Source organism: Carcharodon carcharias, chromosome 8 (genome assembly GCF_017639515.1).
Source record: "Carcharodon carcharias isolate sCarCar2 chromosome 8, sCarCar2.pri, whole genome shotgun sequence".
NCBI lineage: Eukaryota > Metazoa > Chordata > Chondrichthyes > Lamniformes > Lamnidae > Carcharodon > Carcharodon carcharias.
The window spans coordinates 156,570,642-156,590,821 of record NC_054474.1 but is presented as its reverse complement, the minus strand read 5'-3'; the positions used below and the strand labels follow the sequence as shown (position 1 = coordinate 156,590,821).

At 45.8% G+C, this 20,180-nt stretch overlaps 1 protein-coding gene across 1 annotated transcript in view; it reads right to left on the bottom strand.

The window, feature by feature from the left end:
* cercam (cerebral endothelial cell adhesion molecule) overlaps positions 1-20,180 on the bottom strand; it is a 68,346-nt gene that overhangs the window by 32,512 nt on the left and 15,654 nt on the right. The window contains exons 3-6 of the mRNA XM_041193266.1: positions 13,926-14,043; positions 3,551-3,685; positions 1,871-2,075; positions 151-270 (exon numbers count right to left, since the gene is read on the bottom strand). Of these exons, the coding sequence (XP_041049200.1) occupies positions 151-270; positions 1,871-2,075; positions 3,551-3,685; positions 13,926-14,043 (578 nt within the window). The remainder of the gene's footprint in view (positions 1-150; positions 271-1,870; positions 2,076-3,550; positions 3,686-13,925; positions 14,044-20,180) is intronic.

The following is a 20,180-nucleotide window of genomic DNA, read 5'->3' as shown; positions in this document are numbered from 1 at the left end:
TACCTCACACCAGGAAAGGGGGCCTTGGTGCTCAGGGAGGTTTCTCCGTTACCTATGTCCATGCTTATCCCTATAGCTTTTGCTCGCTGTCATACCTATTCCACTGTGTCCCTAATGGGTCAAAAAAATTGCATTCAAGGCTGGTCTTACTCATGGCATCCAACATAAGATGCACGAAGTTCAGGCGGTCTTCTTCCAATGTGCTTTGGGGCTTTCCGGGAATGTTGAGGAAACCATATCGCTCTTTATTGCACACGTACATCTGAACCTCTGCAAAAAAAAACAAGAAGGGCGATCAAGACTTGACCCAGGAACTGAGCCAATTGCTCATCCCTTGCCCTCCGGTCTGTTTTCTGGGCCCTGATCCCATAATATCTCATACTTTCTATCCCACTCTGCCATCAGCCTTCAGACTCGTGTCTCTCGTGAAACCTGCCTTATGTTCCCAGCACCTGACCAATCAACCATCTCTCCTCAGGCCAGTGCATTGAAGACATAAGAAATAGGGGAGCAGTTGGCCACATGGCACTCCTCCCACAAAGCCCACATCCTCTTTCATAGCTGGTCCTCTACTCTAACTCTATTTCTGCACCGTATCCCCATATCTTTCAATTCTCTAAGTGTTCAATCATCTATTAATCTCAACTGTGAATATACTTGACGACTGAACATCCACAGCCCTCTAGGCTAGAAAATTCCACAGATTAAGTCACACAATGTTTCCCAACAGAAAGAGTGGGAGGTGTTTAGAATCGGTTATGGAACTGTGTTCTCGGGGGACACATGAGAAATTAGACCAGAAAAGGAAAAAGGAATGAGACATACACATCAGAGACAAAGGTGTGTTATGCTGCAATGCATTGTGAACCGTAGTTGCCACTTTTCAAAAAAAGTTGTGTCAGGTCAGTCATGTGATCCCACAACCACTGCATTTATATAGCGCTGTTAACATAGTAAAACCTCCCAAGGCGCCTCACAGAAATGTTATTGGGCAAAGTTTGACACCGAGCCACATAAGGAGCTAGCAGGCTGGTCAAAGAGCTAGGTTTTAAGGAATCCCTGGAAGGAAGCACAGAGGATTGTTAAGATCTGGAATGCACCAACCTGAATGCAAATTCCACAGGATGGTTCAAAACACAATTAGACATGTACTTAAGGGGACTAGTGCACAGCATTACGAAGAGAAAGCTGGGGTGTGGGAATAAATTGGACAACTCTTTCAAAGAACCAACACAGGCCACAATGGCCAAACGGTCTTTTTCTTTGTTGTAAAGTTCGACAAGGCTCTATAAGAAAAAGAGGGAGGGAGGTTGAGAGGTTTAAGGAGGGAATTTTAGAACTAGGGGCCTAAACAGCTGAATGCACAGCCACCAATGGAGGAGCGATTAGGAAGTTTGAGGAGCGATGAAGAGTTAGGGTAGGGTTTTTTTTGGGGGGGGGGGGGGGTATCCGAGAGAGGAGGAATGACAGGATGCACGGTGCCAAGGGAGAGCGCACGGGAGGGAAAAAAGTTGTTGGGGAGGGAGGAGGGGTGGTGACAGTAAAAGACAAAAGACTTAATGCACAGCCACCAATGGTGGAGCGATTAGGAAGTTTGAGATGAGGGGAAGGGGTTTTTTTTTGGGGGGGGGGAGGTATCCGGGAGGGGAGGAATAACAGGAGGTATGGTGACAAGGGAGAGTCGCGATGGAGTAGGAGTTGGGGGGGGGGGGTGGGGAGGAGAGAAGAGAGAGAGGCGGGTTGTGTAAAAGACAAAAAGGAAGCGTAACAGAAACGATGCAGCCAAAAAGCGCACGTGAAACGGACACGGGGAAGCCGGTTCGTTCCCTTGAAAGCCGGCAATCTTCCCGACTGCGCGCACGTCGACTACCTGCGACACGACAGGAGAAGGCGAACACGATGATGTCGTCGAAGGCCCAGGAAAATTCCGGATGCGGCGGATAAAACGCCAGGTCCCGCGTGGCCGCTTTGCGCAGGTCGACCAGGACCGTCGAGTGCACCATCGGAACGGCGAAGCAGCCCAACCGCTGGCGGTGCCGCGTCGGGAAATATTCCGCCGTCCTGCGGTAATAACCCTGGATCGAAACAAAACCAGAAGAAATCAGCGCGAGCTCGGAGGTAAGCTCCCACCCAAACCCAAAACTCGAATCTTTGCGATAAATTGCTGAGGGCCCTGGGCTTTCCTGTGAGGGGCCGCGCGCTGCGCGGTGGCGGGAAGCCGCTCGCGCCCGCCGCCATTTTGCAGGAGTCAAAGCGAATGGCGGGAAGAGCGGCGCGAGCAGGTCAACCGCCCTCCCGCCCCTTTCCCCAAAATGCCGGCAGGAAGGTTCGGGGCTTTCCAACGAAAGGGAGCAGAGACTTGGGAACATTGGACTCTAAATGTTTCAAGAGCCGGAGGGAATCCGCATTGGGGCGGGGAAAACGTTCTCACGGGCCTCTCTCATGGTTAACAGCCTGAGCCAAGAGGAGAAGGTGCCAGGCTGCTCGCTGGTGACCTCAGCCCCGGACACGGACGGACTGAAAGATGGTGGCGCGTGGGGGAAAAAAAAAACCCGCCCGAGGAGAAAACCCATTTTCCCCAAGAGCGGGATTTGAAGCTGAAAACACCGAGGCCTGAGTCAGTGCCGTGACTCCTGGCGGAGCGCGCCCTGCACACGCCCCAGGTGGCTTCGTGGCAGGTCGCCCCGCGACACGTCAGAGGCGTCCGGCCTCATTTGCTTGGCAGCAGTCGCCACCCTTGAGGCTGCTCGCCCAACCCCGAGGGGCACCAAAATCGACAAGGATCAGCTAATGGCCCAGGTCTTTGGGAAATCTGGGGTGCAATCAGAGTTTTGGAGCTGGGCAGGGTGGTGAAGGGCTGGGCGGCGGCCGGGGTGGGTGGGGCAGCGGGATGCCAACAGCAGCCTGCAAATTTACCGTGGATCCGGCAGCAGTGTTTTTGTTCTTACCACTCCACGCTGGGGTAACACGGTTCTAACTTACCATTCAGGTGGCAGCCCCTCAGCTGATCACTGCTCTGCCAGGAGCTTGAAGAGATTGACTGCAGCGCACACGCCACATGCAGCAGTCAGTCACAACTGAGGTTTCCAAAGGAGATCTTGCATGCAATGGACTGTCCGTTTACATATGCAACTGATTTAATGCCTGTGAAGGAATCTTACCAATATGGTGGATGGCGCACGGTCGGTCCAGAATATTTGTATGCAAAGTACCCTTTATACTGGACCCTTGGATGCCTGCTTTGTATCAGAGAGACATTGCAATCCAATTTCCAGGCCCAAACCATTAAACCCAGTGTGCACTGTGACATGTTATTTACATAATTACTATTTACATAATTCTCTCAGGTTTTCATAGATTCTCTGGTGAAGTTATATTGGACGATTGGGAAAACTCCCGTGGATTTTCGATTCCCCCCACCAAATGCCAGTGAAAATACGGCTCCTGTCCTCTCTCTATCTGGACACAATTAGCAGCAATAAGTATTGTAAAGGAAGTAAGATTAAATTTCTATGTAACTGCGAAGAATCTGTGAACACAGCCCCTTTACCTGAGGAGTGATCCCACACCAGAAGTTGGAGTACGCCGTCTGTGACACCAACATTGGAGCTATGACAGTTTTGTTCTCAGCTATCAAGAGGTTCAGTGTCTGGTCGTTTGTGAGAATGTTATCCGTGTCTACATACTGAAAGAGAAGATGAAAAGAATTAAGATTCCTAAAATGAAGCAAAACACTGCAGACACTGTAAACTTGAAATAAACACAAAACTCTGGAAATGTTGAGCAGGTCTAGCAGCATCTGTGGAGAGAGAAACAGAGTTTAATGGGCTCGGCTTTTCAATGGGCATTGGGACCCTGATGTCGAGCTCATATTGGGGGGGCGAGGCTACCTATGCCATCAGTGTGCCCACAACACAACCTTCCAGGTGGTGCCCTCATAAGCGACAGGTCCAATCAGAGGGCCTGTAATGATGTTAGGCTGCAGCCTCACCAGGACAGATGGGCATTGCTGATCAGGCAGGCAAGCGAGAGGCCTCAATATGGAGCCGCCCTCAGCTCGCTACACAGAAGTGATCAATTAAAGGGACTTGAAGCTGGTAGGGCCATCAGACTTGAGCGTGAACCCTTGTGCGTGATTATTTATGCTCAGGGCTGCAGCATTTCATCGAACGAGCCCTTGACCTGTTGCTGGAATGCCTCTTCGACTGAGCTGGCAGGCTTCGCACATGGAATGTTGATACAATACTGGTTCCAGGGCAAAATGGCCCCAAAGTGGGGCATTAATTGCACTAATTGACTGTGTGCCTCCATGGAGCAGGCAGCTAACCAGTTCCCAATCCACCCCAAGGTAAGACCCTGGACTTGGGAATGCATCGGGGAGCTGTACCAACACAGCTCTCCCCAGCACCCCCCCATCCCGCACCTCCATGGGAAAATTCAGTCCAATGTTTCAGAACACAAAGTAATGCATTGGCTTTGAAGCACTTTGGGATGTCCTTTGGATATGAAAGGCTTTCCAAATTGAAATCAACACATATATCAAATATTTACAAAGCTCAGGAAGAAAGAACTTGAATTTACATAGTGCCTCTCACATTCCTATGACAACAAGCTCCCTCTCCATTCCTGATCTTCTCAATTGCCACTTGTGTTCTAAATACTAACAGTTTGATCCCATTCTCTTCCCTAACCCTATAAAAATGGAGATTGCAATCTCTGAGGAAGAAATCTGTTTAGTGCAGGCACTGAGGTATCAGTGAGAACTCATCCTGGCACTTAAGGAGAGGCAGGAGGTGGGGAACAATATGAGATGTCCAAAGGAGGAGATTTCAGTCAGGACACTCAACTATGAGCCAAGATTTAGCCAAAGCCAGGACTTCACTGCGACCATCCACAATAAGGTCATAGATGGCAAGAGCCTTGTCACAACCAAATAGATACTTGATGGGAAATGTTGAGGGGATAGTGATTGATCCACTGGCCAGGTCGGGTGCCAATGGTGGGTGGAGCATGTGGGACAGGAGGAAGGCTAGCCTCCAGTGAGAAAACTGGACAGGAAGATTGGCAAGGCAATGGTAATGAGACAGTTCGTGTCCTAGAGTGCCGTCTATTTTGAAACGAAGCTGCGCTGAACAACCATGGGACTTTAAATGTGCAATATAGATACAAACGGCTAATGTACAGAAATGCCCTGAGGTGCACTGAAGAAATAAATGGAGTAGGAAAGAAAGAGGACTGATTAAAATTCACATCGGACAAAACATCAGGTTTGACACTGCCAAGGAGTGGAGTTTGTGGCACCTACCCCAGGTGCTGCTCCTACAGTTGTTCTGGCTGAGGTCAGCTCACGCTGCAGAAACCAGCAATCGAGCTTGGCATCATCGTAGAAACACAGAAAACAGAAGGAGTAGTAGGTCATTCAGCCCTTCAAGCCTGCTCTGTCATTCAATATGATCATGGCTGATCCTCTATCTAACACCATACTCCTCTCTCCCCATAACTCTTGACGTCTTTAGAGTCTAGAAATCTATTTCCTTAAATATATTCAGTTACTTGGCTTCCATAGCCTTCTGTGGTAGAGAATTCCACAGGTTCACCACCCTTTGAGTGAAGAAGTTTCTCCTCATCTCAGTCCAAAAGGCCTATCCCATATGCTGAGACTGTGGACCCCCTGGTTCTAGCGCCCCCAGCCAGAGGAAACATCATCCCTGCATCCAGTCTGTCCATCCATAGAAGCAGGAGTACGCCATTTGGCCCTTTGAGCCTGCTCCACCATTCAAAATGATCATGGCTGATCCTCTATCTCAATGCCATATTCCCACTTTCTCTCCATACCCCTTGATGCCCCTAATATCCAAAAATTTATCAATTTCTTTCTTGAATATACTCATTGACCCATCCTCCACAGTCTTCTGTGGTAGAGAATTCCATAGATTGACCACCCTCTGAGTGAAGAAATTTTTCCTCATCTCAGTCCTAAATGGTCTGCACCTTATCCTAAGACTGTGGCCCCTGGTTCTATACTCCCCAACCAGGGGAAACATCCTCCCTGCATCCAGTCTGTCCAGCCCTGTTAGCATTTTAAATTTTATACGTTTCATCCCTGTCAGAATTATAAAAGTTTCAATGAGATCACCTCTTATTCTTCTCAACTCCAGTGAATGCAGGCCTAGTCAACCCAATCTCTCCTCATGCGACAATCCTGCCATCCCAGGAATCATTCTGCTGAACCTTTGCTGCACCCTGGCATGTGGGACTCAGTTCCACACTGGACATTGCACATGTCCATTCAGACCACCAAAACCTGCAGTTCTAGGAAGTGTGAACAAGAACAACAGAGAAGGCCGAAGGGAACCTGGTTAGCTATTGGCTGCTCTCAAGAACAGGGTCAAAACGTACAACAATTTTGACAAATCCACTTCAACTTTTATTGTGTTAAGCAGCACCAAAAAAGACATGGGATTTTCTCCGTGGCGTTTAGAGAACCGCAATTTAAATCAGTCAGATCTTATTTTGGCTGCAGATTTTAATCTCATTTCAGCTCATTATTCCAATGATGGTGATCTCACTTGACCTGTTTTCTAATTACATCCAAGATGTTTAATGATTTACTTTAATGAGTGAGCATTCAAGTTGGCTTCGTATTTATTGGAACTGACCCAGAGAACTAGCAGGCAAATAACAACCAAGAGTGACTTTCCCGCCACAAACAGCAGGGTAATTTATTTTTAAAGACCGGCAGATCTCCTGTGGCATTGCTCTTTTACCAGAGGCAAGGCAGTTATATCAAGTGCTGCAAATGCATTATTCAGTGGCCAAGATGGAGTTGTATGTAAATTGCCTACCCATTTAAGGGCACATCTTATTGCTGTATACAGACATGCTTTTTTTTTTGGACACTAAGGAAATTAAGCTATTTATGGAGATACGGAAGGAACTTGGAGTTAGGTGGAATGGAAGAGTCAGATCAAGGAGCCATATGGTCTGCCCCTGCTCTAATTTCTTATACTGTAAGGTCAGCTGGAGATGATGATCTGGTAAATCCCAGGATTCAGCAAAAAAAATGACTAACTTTTTCTCTTTTTGTACCATTTTTTGATGAGTGACACTTAAAATGTGACTGATATTTATTAACTAGTGCTTGTCCTATGGTGTTGCTTACTGCGAATTGGAGGATGTGTTTCTTTCTTACTGTGTAACATATTGGGGCCACTCATCTACAGCGATTGGAAAAAGTCAGTGATCCAATTATCCCTACTCAGCACTCACCTACGTTCTTACTGGTACCCTAGCAAACACCTAAGATGATGAACATGGTGACCTTCATCTCGAAGGATTAACAAGAAAATAACATTTTATTCTTAACTCACATATAATGCTAAGGAGATTGTCACTCTTGGTTGTTATTTGTCTGCTGGTTGTCCAGGTCAGTTCCAGCTCATTAAAGTAAAGCATTAAACATCTTGAGTGCAATTGGAAAACAGGTCAAGTGAGATCACCATCATTGAAATAATGAGCTGGTAGTGAGATTAATATCTGCAGCCAAGAGATTTAAACTTAATATATTTGCACTTCTATACCAGTAACAACTATTTCCTCTCCTGCCTTGATCAACAACATATTATTTCCTCCCAGATACTTACCAGAGTACAGGCCTGCTCCTTCCCAAAGATTTAATACACTTTGAAACAGTGTTGACAGGATTGGTAGTCTGAACCTGACATGGCTACTTCGCTCTGCGAATGTGACATGGAACTATGGAGAGATTGCTTTACTCGACACCTAGCCCAAGCTGCACCTGATCTGGGTTTGAGTAATGGGAAGAAAGAAGGAAAAACTTTTCTCTACCTCATCCATGCAGTACCTGACCTGGGTTTATTTAACTCAAGGCAAACAGCATGGATGTATTTAAGTGGAAGCCAGATACTTCCATGAGGGAGAAAGGAATAGAAGGATATGTTGATGGGGATGAGGGGAGTGAGGTAGCTTCTGAGGAGCATAAACACCAGCATGGAGCTGTTGAATGGCCTGTTCCTGTGCTGTACTTTGCAATACAATGCATATTTGATGGAATGATGTAGAGGGAGCTTCAGATCAGGCATTGCATGCATTTGATGATTTGCTAGTGATTCATGCTGATGAAGGAGAGGCTGGAAAGAACTGCTCAGTTCCCTAACTCCTTGAGTAATGGAAAAAAACAATCAATCTGTTCTAGACTTCCACAGTTCAGCAAAGAGACTCTTAAAACTTGCATGAAGCAGTAATTGTAGTGTTGATACAGCCTCGCTTTCTCGCACATTCACTATCACTTGAATTGTACTGAACTGTGCTATCTCCTGTGCGCTTAGGAGTTGTTTGATACTTTCAATCCTTGAATTTTTGTTTGGATTTGATTGCCAAGATGCAAAAGGATTTTGGAGCTTGCCTCTTGCCAGCTGCCAAGTACTCTTAACATGGCCAAATTGAAACTGTAGCGGCCTAACATCTGCCAGAAGGCAGTCGCTAGCTAATAATATAGACGTGCAACTTCTTTAACTGGTAAAATATTAACTCATGTCTGGCTTTGGGGCTTATTGACAGGATTGATTTTAGAAGTGATGAATTTATTGCCAAACTAATCTTTGCCCATCGTTGTTCCTAATGATTTGATAGTATCAGATGTTAATCTTGATTTTGTGGTCTCCATTATTTGTAATCTGTTTGAAATTACAGCAAGTGGAAAATCAGTGCTTGTTCTGTTGTTGCCACATTAAAGTTAAATGTTGCATTTGGTAGAGCAACAGAAGCCAGAAGCACCTGCGATATGGTTGTGACTGAGAGAAGTTCTGGGGACCTACAGGGACTACTCCAGCCCTATCACCGACCAGATCAGTTTTTCTTTTATTCATTCATGGGATGAGTGTCCAGCATTTGTTGCTCATCCCCAATTGTCCGTGAGAAGGTGGTGGTGAGTTGCTTTCTTGAACCACTGCAGTCCATCTGGTGTAGGTACAGTGCTGTTACGAAGGAAATTCAAGGATTTTGACCCAGAGACAGTGAAGGAATGGCAATAGCTCCAAGTCAGGATGGTGTGTGGCTTGAAGGAGAACTTGGTGGTGGTGGTGGTGGTGGTACTACTTTGAAGCATCTGCCTACATTACACAACAAAGCTCTGGAGTGGGGCTTGAAGCCACAACCTTCTGATTCACAGGCAGCTCTGCCTAGTTGACAATTCATGCGACAAAGTGCCTGAAAACAAAGCATTAAAAGCATGGGCTGTGAGAGGAATGTTAAAGCAAAAAGACCAGTTACCTCACCAACATTTTTACAGTGAGGGAGAGATGGATGTGCTTCTGATATGTTGGGCAGGAAGTTGCTCTGAAGCAACTCTCCCTTGTGTGACAATGATAAGATCACATGCCAGCAGAGACTGGAATGCCCAATCCTGTAAAGTGGAATCTGCTTTAAACCGGCTGATTCATCAGCCCTCTTTCTGTATCCTGCATAATCTGCGGCCAATTAGCTGATTTAATCTCATTTTTCCTGGTCTACCCACATCTTTACATTCTTAAACCAATCTAATATGCTAGGAATAGCAGCTCCTCCTGATCATTAGCTCCAGTCATTACTCCCCAGTGCGTGGAAAAATACTGCCCAACATTAGCTTAAATTTGACTTCAAAATTCTGACCCCCTATCCTGTTGAATCTAACAGTATTGTTTCTGGTTCACATTCTCTATGCTCTTAAGCATCTAACATACCTCCTTAAAGCGTCTCGGAGGTGTTTATTTGAGGATGAAACTCCCCCTTACTTAACATGTACCTCATTCCTCCCACACCTTGCTGCTCTGCTTTGTGCTGCCTCTGTGGCCTGGATGACCCCTGATGTTGGTGGTTGCCTTGTGGCAGTACAGGAACTGGGGGAGGCCATTCAGTCCCTTGAGCCTGTTCCACCATACAGTCAGATCAGCACTGTAACTCCATCCACCTGCTGTGGCTCCACAAACTGCTATAGCCTGGTCTAGCAAAAATCAATCAATCTCAGATCTATAATGATTAATTGGCTAATGGTTATTGCTCTTTTGCGAGAGAGAATTTCACACTTTTACCATCAGTTATGTGAAGGAGTGTTTCCACAAATCCCTCCTGAATGACCTGGCTCTCATTTTAAGGTTATGACCCCTTGTCCTAGACTTCTCCCATTAGTGGAAAACGTATCTCTCTATACCAAAGACCAAAACTGCACACAGTATTCAAGATGTGGTCTCACCAATGCCCTGTATAACTGAAGCATAACATCGTTACTTTTATGTTCAATTCCTCTTGTAATAAACAACAGCATTCCATTAGCCTTCTTAATTACTTGCTGTACCTGCATACTAATTTTTGGCAACTCATGTATTTAGAACACCTAGATCCCTCTGTGCCTCGGAATTATGCAGCCATTCTCCATTTAAGTAATACCCTATCAATTCTTTACAAAATCATAAAAACTTAAATCATCTTTAATCTTCTATATTCCAGGGAGTATGAACCTTGCTTATGTAACTGCTCCGCATTATCTAACATTGGGTTACATTCTGGTAAATCTGCACTCCTTGCAAGGTCAATATATCCTTATTATACGGCTGTATTATATATTGTTCCATGCTATAACTAACTGTGCTTTAGCGAGGCCCCAGTATATAGTTAATGGTTGAGACTATGGTAGAGAACCTTGTGGGCCACCACTAGGTATTTCCAATTTGAGTACCCATTAACCCTACTCTGTCTTCTGCTACCAAACCAATCTTCCAACCAGGTCAATAATTTACCATCAATTCCATGAGCTTTAATTTTAACAATAGTCTCTCATATGGAACCTTATCAAATGTCTTCTGGAAGTCTATAAAATCTGCATCCATAGACATTCCCATCTCCTACTTCAGTTACTTCCTCAAAAAGTTCATTACTCATGACCTACCCTTTACAAATCCTTGGGGATTCTCATTAATCAGCTCAAATTTCACCAAGTGCTCAGTCACTGTGTCTTTAATTATAGATTCCGTGGTAAGCAGAACTGGTCATAATATTCCAGGTAGTTACTTTATTGTGTAATATTAATGTTCATAGTCCATACCCTGGAAAAGTTTAAGTTTCCTTCCCCTCTTCTGTCAGTAGCTGCTCAGCTTTTCATAGTAGCACAGTTCACAATGTAGGTAGACACACATTAAGTGAGTCACAAGATACAGTTTCATTCTACATCATTGATCCCCTGGACTGGTTCTGATGAAGGGTCATTGGTCTGAAACGTTAAATCTGTTTTTCTCTCTCTGCAAGTGCTGCCAGGCTGGCTGAGTGTTTCCATCGTTTTCTGTTTTTATTTCAGATCTCCAGCATTTTGCTTTTGATTTCCTGGACTTGTTTCAATTGCCGGGGGCGGGGGGGTGGTGTGCAGTGGTCAGAAGGATTTTGCAGGTTTCGCCTCCTGTTGGCCCTAGAATTTTTTGCCTCTCCCAATGGTTAAATGGCTAATCTAATCATATGGAGTTTAGAGAATGTCTAGTTATGCTACTCTAAGTATCATGAATGAGGAGCAGGCTTGACGAGCCATCTGGTCTTTTACTACCTTACTGCTCAATATGTACATTGGGGGCTGTCCAAATAACACTCTCCTATTTGAGTATATTTATATCACAAAAGAGTTCGCATGAAGTCAATATACTAATCAACACTTTATTACATTGTGGGGACCCAGTGGTGTAATGGTAATGTCACTGAGCTAGTAATCAAGAGGCCCAGACTAATGTTTTGGGGATGTGGTTTCAAAACCCACCAAGGATTCCAGCTGGAATTTTAAATTCAATCCATTAAATCTGGAATTGAAAGCTAGTCTCAGTGATGGTGACTACCATTGATTGTCATAAAAATCCATTTGGTTCACTAATGTCCTTCAGGGAAAGAGATCTGGTGCTGTCCTTACCTGGTCTGGCCTTTGTGTGACCGCAGACCCCCAAAGTAATGTGGTTGACTTTTAACTGCCCTCTGAAATGGCCTAGCAAGCCACTCAATTCAAGGGCAATTAGGGAAACAAATGCTGGCCTTGCCAGCGACGCCCACATCCCACGAAAGAATGAATTTTTTAAAAGTTACTCATTGTGGTACAATTAAAAGCACTGTATTTCAGTACATCTGACAGCTAAATTAATATAGTCCCTTAACTAACACTACTTTCCATCATTAAATTGTGCAAACACAACAGCACCCAATTGACCAATAGCATGCACAAGAGATCAAAGTTGCCAGCAAAAATTAAATAGAAAAACTTAGGAAACCTGACACAAAAACAAAATGTGGGAAATCTGAAATCAAAACAAAGTGCTGAAGAGTCATATGCAACTCAAAATGTTAACTCTGTTTCTCTCTTCACAGATGCTGCCCAGACCTGCTGAGTTTTTCCAGCACTTTGTTTTTTTCAGAAAACCTGACAACTGATCCAGCACAAATTATTAACTCAGTCCTGTGGACCTTAGGTGCGGGGGAACAAGTAACTGAGGGAGTTATTCAGTGGCAGGAGGTTGATGTAGGGTTTTGGTTACCATTCAGTGAATCTGAAGAAGTCTTCATAGTCATACACAGGTTAACTGTAAGTCTTTATTGACTCTTTGAACTATTTACAAATATACAGTAAGGGGTACAAGCTAGTAACTGTCTCCATGCTTGCTGGTACACACAGCTCTGTCCAACACTCAACCTGGGTGTGGGTCATGTGCTCTCATACATCACTGTATGGGCAGTCCTGTACTCAGCCCCACATTAACCCTATATGTGCCAGACCCCTTTACTACAGCAGTCAATGGCAATGGGTAGGGAGAGTCAGCGTAAATCATGAAGTGCTCAGTAAGGTGAGAACCAGGACAGCGAATCAGTTTATTCTAATGGACTTCAAATCTGAATGGTGCAGTGCAGGGGGAGCATGATGCGTTGGGGTTTGTGGTTGGGGTGGGGGCAGGAAACAGAGCACACACTAGGGTAGGGGCCCACACCAGGGTTTGAGGCTTTGTCTATCCTTCACACTGAGGCAATACTGAAGAGGACCTGCTTTGTTGCAGATGTCAATCTTTGGATAAAGGGTCTGCCTGCCTATTGTAATGGTTTCAAGGGCAGGGAGCCCTTCCTGCATTCAGCCCAACATTCCTCCCTCAATCAACATGAAAAATAAATAAAGGCTATGATGGTTTAAAAAGCAGCTGCCATTTCTGCCTATATAGTGAGGGTGGCTGCACTTCAGAAAGTAATTAATCTACGGGATGTGGGTGTCGCTGGCTAGGCTAGCATTTATTGTCCATCCCTAATTGCCCTTGAGAAGGTGGTGATGAGCTGCCTTCTTGAACCACTGCAGTCCCTATACTGTAGGTACATCCAGAGTGCTATTAGGGAGGGAGTTTCAGATTTTGACCCAGTGACTGTGAAGGAACGGTGATATGTTTTCAAGTCAGGATGGTGAGTGGCTTGGAGGGGAACTTCCAGGTGGTGGCGTTCCCATGTGTCTGCTGTCCTCGTGCTTCTAGATGGTAGTGGTCAAGGGGTTGGAAGGTGCTGTCTAAGGAGCCTTGGAGAGTTTTTGCAATGCATCTTGTAGATGGTACACACTGCTGCCACTATTCATCGGTGGTGGAGGGAGTGAAATGTTTGTCGAAGGGGTGCCAGTCAAGCAGGCTGCTTTGTTCTGGCTGGTGTCAAACTTCACAAGTGTTGTTGGAGCTGCACTCATCTAGGTGTATGAAGCACCTTGAGTTATTTCAATACTACAAACTCCTTCATAAAAGCTGCATCTTTTCAGCTTTATTATTAAATACCAAAATGGGAGATCCCAAGAAGCACCGTGCAGTCATTAGTAAACCCCATTCGCTCCTTTGAGGTAGAGTCCACGCCCTTTACGAGAGAGGATTGTCAGTTCAACTCACTAGGATGTAATCAGCCCACTGTTTCCTTGCAGATTTCAGGGCAGCTTGCTTCAGCTTCATAATGTATTCAAATCTGGTTTGGGTCCAATGTTTGGGGCCCAGTTCATTAGGATAGGTTCTACAGGACAGAAAAGAAAAAGTTAAATGCGGGAAAGAACAATTGGATTTCAACAGTATGTTAGCATTCAGTTAATAAACTGTGGGACATAGATAATTGTTAAATTTATCTGTCTCCTGAATGAACCATTGTTCTCCTTCCCAATTCGCACCCTCTACTGAAAGTGTGCAGTCTTATCTGGAGCAAAGTTCCATAGGCTCAAGCAAAGTCTTCCGTAACTTTAGCTCATGTGGCTAATTCTTTCAGGGCTGAGTTTAGACTGTGAGTGTCAGCAGGTTTCTTCCTTGAATGCAGGTCCAATCAGCCCCTACCCAACACTTCCCTACTACCCCTGGCTGAACCTGCTCTTGCACTGAACAACTTCTATGACTCCACTCACTTCCTCCAAATGAATATCGCTGAAGTTGCCAAAGGAATCCCAATGCGTCTTCACTATGTCAGGGTTTTCATTGTGGAACAATATGGATTTGTGGAACGTTCTTTGTTCCAGTCCTACTCAGGACCCCTCTCTCACCTCTTTTCCAGGTAAACTGGTGATAACATTGGTGCCGCTTCCTGCTCTTGCCCTGAACTGGAAAATTTTTAAATCAATTTTGTTTCCAATTCCCACCCTTTCCTCACCTTTACATTGGTTCATCTACGACTCTTCCCCTTCCTTCCTCGACTTCCATATCTCCTTTTCTAGGGATAGGCTGTTGACCTTAAACTAATTGATTCCCGCAGTTACATTGATTACAATTCCTCACACCTTGCTTCCACTAAGGACTCCATTCCAATCTGCCAGTTTCTATGTCTCTGTCTCATCTACTCTGATGATACAACATTCCATACTAACGTTTCTGATATGTCTTGATTTTTCCTCAACTGAGGACTCCCTCACCACACTAACTGCCCCCCGACAATTGTGAATAAAAGGACCTCCACCCTGTCCATCCCATTTCCTATACTTCTGGCCCAGATTTTTGTGTGGGGACTCCGGAAAGTCTGACCTTGCAAACTTTTGCACCTTCAGAAATGCACACCTGACCAATGTGTGACTTTGCCCGGGATTTTAATCTTTCGTACAGGGCTCAGGCTTGCAGTGCATTTTGTAAACCGTGATGGAGTCTGTGAGGAGTGTGGGTGTAGAAATGGGCCGGTTAGAAGGCCTGCCTCGGCTCTCCAACACTGCAGCTCAGCTCTCAACATCATTTAAAGGGCCCCTAAACCTCATCTCTCACCACACCCTCCCCACACAACCCCCAGATCATCCCATGCCCCTCAGATTCCCCATCTGTCAAAGTGTGCTCTTTCGCACATGCACGCGAAAGAGCACACTGCTCCCTGAGGCAAAGTGCTGTCTCAGGGAGTTTACTGACTGGTAAGAAAAGTCAAAAAATAGAGAAATATTAAAATTATTAACATGTCCCATGAGGATCCAAGGTATAAAATCCTAAGTGGCTCAAGAAATATTTTTAAAAACTGGGACACTGCTAGTTTAAGCACAGTCTTAGTACTGTTTGTTGCACTCGTGTTCAATTTAGAAGATTATGAGTTAAAAACTCACTCCAGAAATTTGAGTATATAATCCAAGCTGACATTTCAATGCAGTACTGAGTGGAAGCAGACAAGAATGAGAAGGGAAAGAAGAGAGACCAGAGGAAATTAGAGAGTAGGGGAAGAGAGAACAGAGAACCATACCCTTTGTGTCTAATCTGTTTCCTCATCTCCGTGCAGCTGTCTACAGTGCCCCTTCCATCATTATGTTCCTGGCTTTGGTTCCTCGTTCCCCACCCAGTCTGGCTGCAGAAGTCGCCAGGAGTCAGTGCTGTGTCCTTTTGCTGATGGTTGAAGGCATTTTAGGAGGCAGGGCCATTTGAATCTTCATGGCATTGTGTAAAAGCTACTCCGTTATTGACAATGCTACTAGATTATTCATCTAGCTTTCCTGCTGTGCAGCTGGTGACAGTGGGTGAACAGCGTTTAATACTTTAATAATGCTGGGTGATCACGAGAGCAGCTGAGCAAGCCCACAGACACAAACGGGTGCAGAAAGGAAGATGTTTGTGGTTGTTGGAGATCAGTCAGCTCTGGGACATTATTGCAGGAGTTCCTCAGGGTAGTGTCCTCAGCCCAACCATTATCAGCTACTTCATCAATGACCTTCCTTCCATCATATGGTCAGAAGTGGGGATGTTCACTGATGATTGCACAATGTTCAGCACCATTCGCAACTCCTCAGATACTGAAGCAGTCCATGTCCAAATTCAGCAAGATCTGGACAATATCCAGGCTTGGGCTGACAAGTGACAAGTAACATTTGCACCAGACAAGTATCAGGCAATGACCATCTCCAACAAGAGAGAATCTGACCATCGCTTCTTGACGTTCAATGGCATTACCATCACCAAATCCCCTACTATAAACATCCTGGTGGTTACCATTGACCAGAAACTGAACTGGACTAGCCATTCAAATAGTGTGGCCACAAGAACAGGTCAGAGGCTAGGAATCCTATGATGACTAACTCACCTCTTGACTCCCCAAAGCTCGTCCACCATTTACAAGGTACAAGTCAGGAGTGTGATGGAATACTCTCCACTTGCCTGAATGAGTGCAGCATCCACAACACTCAAGAAGCTTGACACCAACTAGGACAAAGCAGCCCGCTTGATTGGCAGCACATCCACATTCACTTCTTTCACTCCCTCCGCCACCGACGCACAGTGGCAGCAGTATGTACCATCTACAAGATGCACTGCAGAAATTCACCAAGGCCCCTTAGGCAGCACCTTGCAAACCCACGACCGCTACGATCAAGAAGGACAAGGGCAGCAGATAGATGGGAACACCACTACCTGGAAGTTCCTCTCCAAATCACTCACCATCCTGACTTGGAAATATATCACCATTTCTTCACTGTCGCAGGGTCAAAATCATGGAACTCCCTAAACAGCACTGTGGGTGTACCTACATCACATGGACTGCAACGGTTCAAGAAGGCAGCTCACCACCACTCCCTCAGGGGCAACTTAGGGATGGGCAATAAATACTGGCCCAGCCAGTGAAGCCTACATCCCTAAATGAATTAAAAAAATGGTGGAGAAAGACATCTAATCAGAGCATTTTTGAGAAGAGAGGATGAATGGAATAATGAGTGGAGGTATGAGAAATGGAGAGGAGAATAGATAGAGAAAAAGAGGATGTGGAGACCGACCCAAGAAGGGTAGAGAGGACAGAGAAAGGATAGAGGGGGGGAAAGGGGTAGGAAAGAGGGGTAAGAAAAAGTGAAAAGAACAGCAAACTGAAAGACAAAAAGGGAGACAGAAGGTAGGAAAACAAAGAGACATACACAACAGCCAGAAGGAGAACGAGACAGAAATGCAGAAGGAGATGGAGAGCAGAAACAAGATGATTGGGAGATTCTGTGGCAGCTGGAAGCTCTCTTTCTGGTCCTGTAAACCCCAGCTGTCTGGCGTCTTTGTTTTGTTTATCAAATGTAAACAATATTTGAAACATACTTCCAGGCCCCTGTGGTTAATATATAATTAGAAGGCAAAATAAAACGGTCACCATACCACTAAGAAAAAAGCATTTTTTTCTTATGAAAAAAACATTAGTCGTCTCAATTTTTCTGCTCCTCTCACCCACTCTAACCTGTCTCTCTCTGAACTTACTGCACTCCGTTCTCTCAGGTCCAACCCTGACATTGTTATCATACCCGCTGACAAGGGTGGTGCTGTTGTTGTCTGGCGCACTGACCTCTACTTCACAGAGGCTGAGCGTCAACTCGCAGACACTTCCTCCTACCTCTCCCTGGACCATGACCCCACCACCGAACATCAAGCCATTGTTTCTAGGACCGTTACTGACTTCATCTCCTCTGGAGATCTTCCTTCCAGAGCTTCCAACCTGATAGTCTCCCAACCTCGGATGGCATGCTTGTACCTCCTACCCAAAATCTACAAACAGGACTATCCCGGCAGAGCAATCGTGTAAGCCTGTTCCTGCCCCACGGAACTCATTTCTTGCTATCTTGACTCCATTCTCTCTCCCCTTGTCCAGTCCCTTCCCACCTACATCTGTGATTCCTCTGACACCCTACATCATATCAACAATTTCCAGTACCCTGGCCCCAACCGCCTCCTCTTCACCATGGACGTCCAATCCCTCTACACCATCATCCCCTACCGGGATGGTCTCATGGCTCTCCACTTCTTCCTCGAACAGAGGCCCGAACAATCCCCATCCACCACTACTCTCCTCTGTCTGGCTGAACTTATTCTCACACTGAACAATTTCTCCTTAAACTCCTCTCACTTCCTCCAAATAAAAGGTGTGGCTATGGGTACCCGCATGGGCCCCAGCTACGCCTGTCTCTTTATGGGTTATGTGGAACATTCCTTGTTCCAGTCCTACTCCAGCCCCCTCCCACAACTCTTTCTCCGGTCCATCGATGATTACTTCAGTGCTGCTTCATGCTCTCGTCTGGACCTGGAAAAATTTGTTAATTTTGCTTCCATTCTCCACCCCTCCATCATTTTCACGTGGTCCATCTCTGACACTTCCCTTCCCTTCCTTGACCTCTCTGTCTCAATCTCTGGTGATAGACTGTCCACCAATATCCATTACAAGCCTACCGACTCCCACAGCTCCTCACACCCTGCTTCCATCCCATTGTCTCAGTTCCTTTAACTCCATCGCATCTGTTCTGATGATGCCACTTTCAAAAACAGTTCCTCCGACATGTCCTCCTTCTTCCTTAACCGAGGTTTTGCACCCATGGTGGTTGACAGGGCCCTCAACCGTGTCCGGCCCATCTCCCGCGCATCCGCCCTCACACAACCTTCTCCCTCCCAGAAACTTGATAGGATCCCCCTTGTCCTCACCACCAGCCTCCGCATTCAAAGGATCATCCTCTGCCATTTCCGCCAACTCCAGCATGATGCCACCACCAAACACATCTTCCCTTTGCCCCCCTGGCGGCATTCCGCAGGGATCGTTCCCTCCGGGACACCCTGGTCCACTCCTCCATCACCCCCTACACCTCAACCCCCTCCCACAGCACCTTCCCATGCAACCGCAGAAGGTGCAACACCTGCCCCTTTACTTCCCCTCTCCTCACTATCCAAGGGCCCAAACACTCCTTTCAATTGAAACAACATTTCACTTGCACTTCCCTCAACTTAGTCTACTGTATTCATTGCTCCCAATGCGGTTTCTCTACATTGGAGAGACCAAACGCAGACTGGGTGACCGCTTTGCAGAACACCTTTGGTCTGTCCGCAAGCATTACCCAGACATCCCTGTCGCTTGCCATTTCAACACTCCACCCTGCTCTCATGCCCACATGTCCGTTCTTGGCTTGCTGCATTGTTCCAGTGAAGTTCAATGCAAATTGGAGGAACAGCACCTCATCTTCCGACTAGGCACTTTACAGCCTTCCAGACTGAATATTGAGTTCAACAATTTTAGATCATGAACGCTGTCCTCCATTCCCACCCCCTTTCCGATTTTCCCCCTCTTTGTTTTTTCCAATAATTTATATAGATTTTTCTTTTCCCACCTACTTCCGTTATTTTAAATGTATTTCCATCCATTGTTTTATCTCTACCTTTTAGCCTATTTCGATCCCTTCCTCCCACCCCACCCCCACTAGGGCTATCTGTACCTTGCTTGTCCTGCTTTCTACCCTTAATTAGCACATTCCTTTAGATAATATCACCACCTTCAACACCTCTTTGTCCTTTTGTCTGTGACATCTTTTGGTTATCTCCATCTATCACTGGTCCTCTATCCAGCTCTTCTTGTTCCTCTCCAACCCCCACCCGCCCCCCTGCCCCCCCCCCACCCCCTGCTTAAACCAACCTATATTTCACCTCTTTTCTATTTTTACTTAGTTCTGTTGAAGGGTCATTCGGACTCGAAACATTAACTGTGTTCCTCTCCACCAATGCTGCCAGACCTGCTGAGTTTTTCCAGATATTTTTGTTTTTGTTTTGGGTCACCATACCACATTCCCCAACCCTCTCCCAAACTCTCTGGTTGACATTAGCCCCAGGTCTACAGGGTGCTGCTATTCAGATATCGGGACTAGGCAGAGGTCTGATGGTTACTGAATAACTATGAACACCAGAAGATAAAACAAAGTGCTAAAA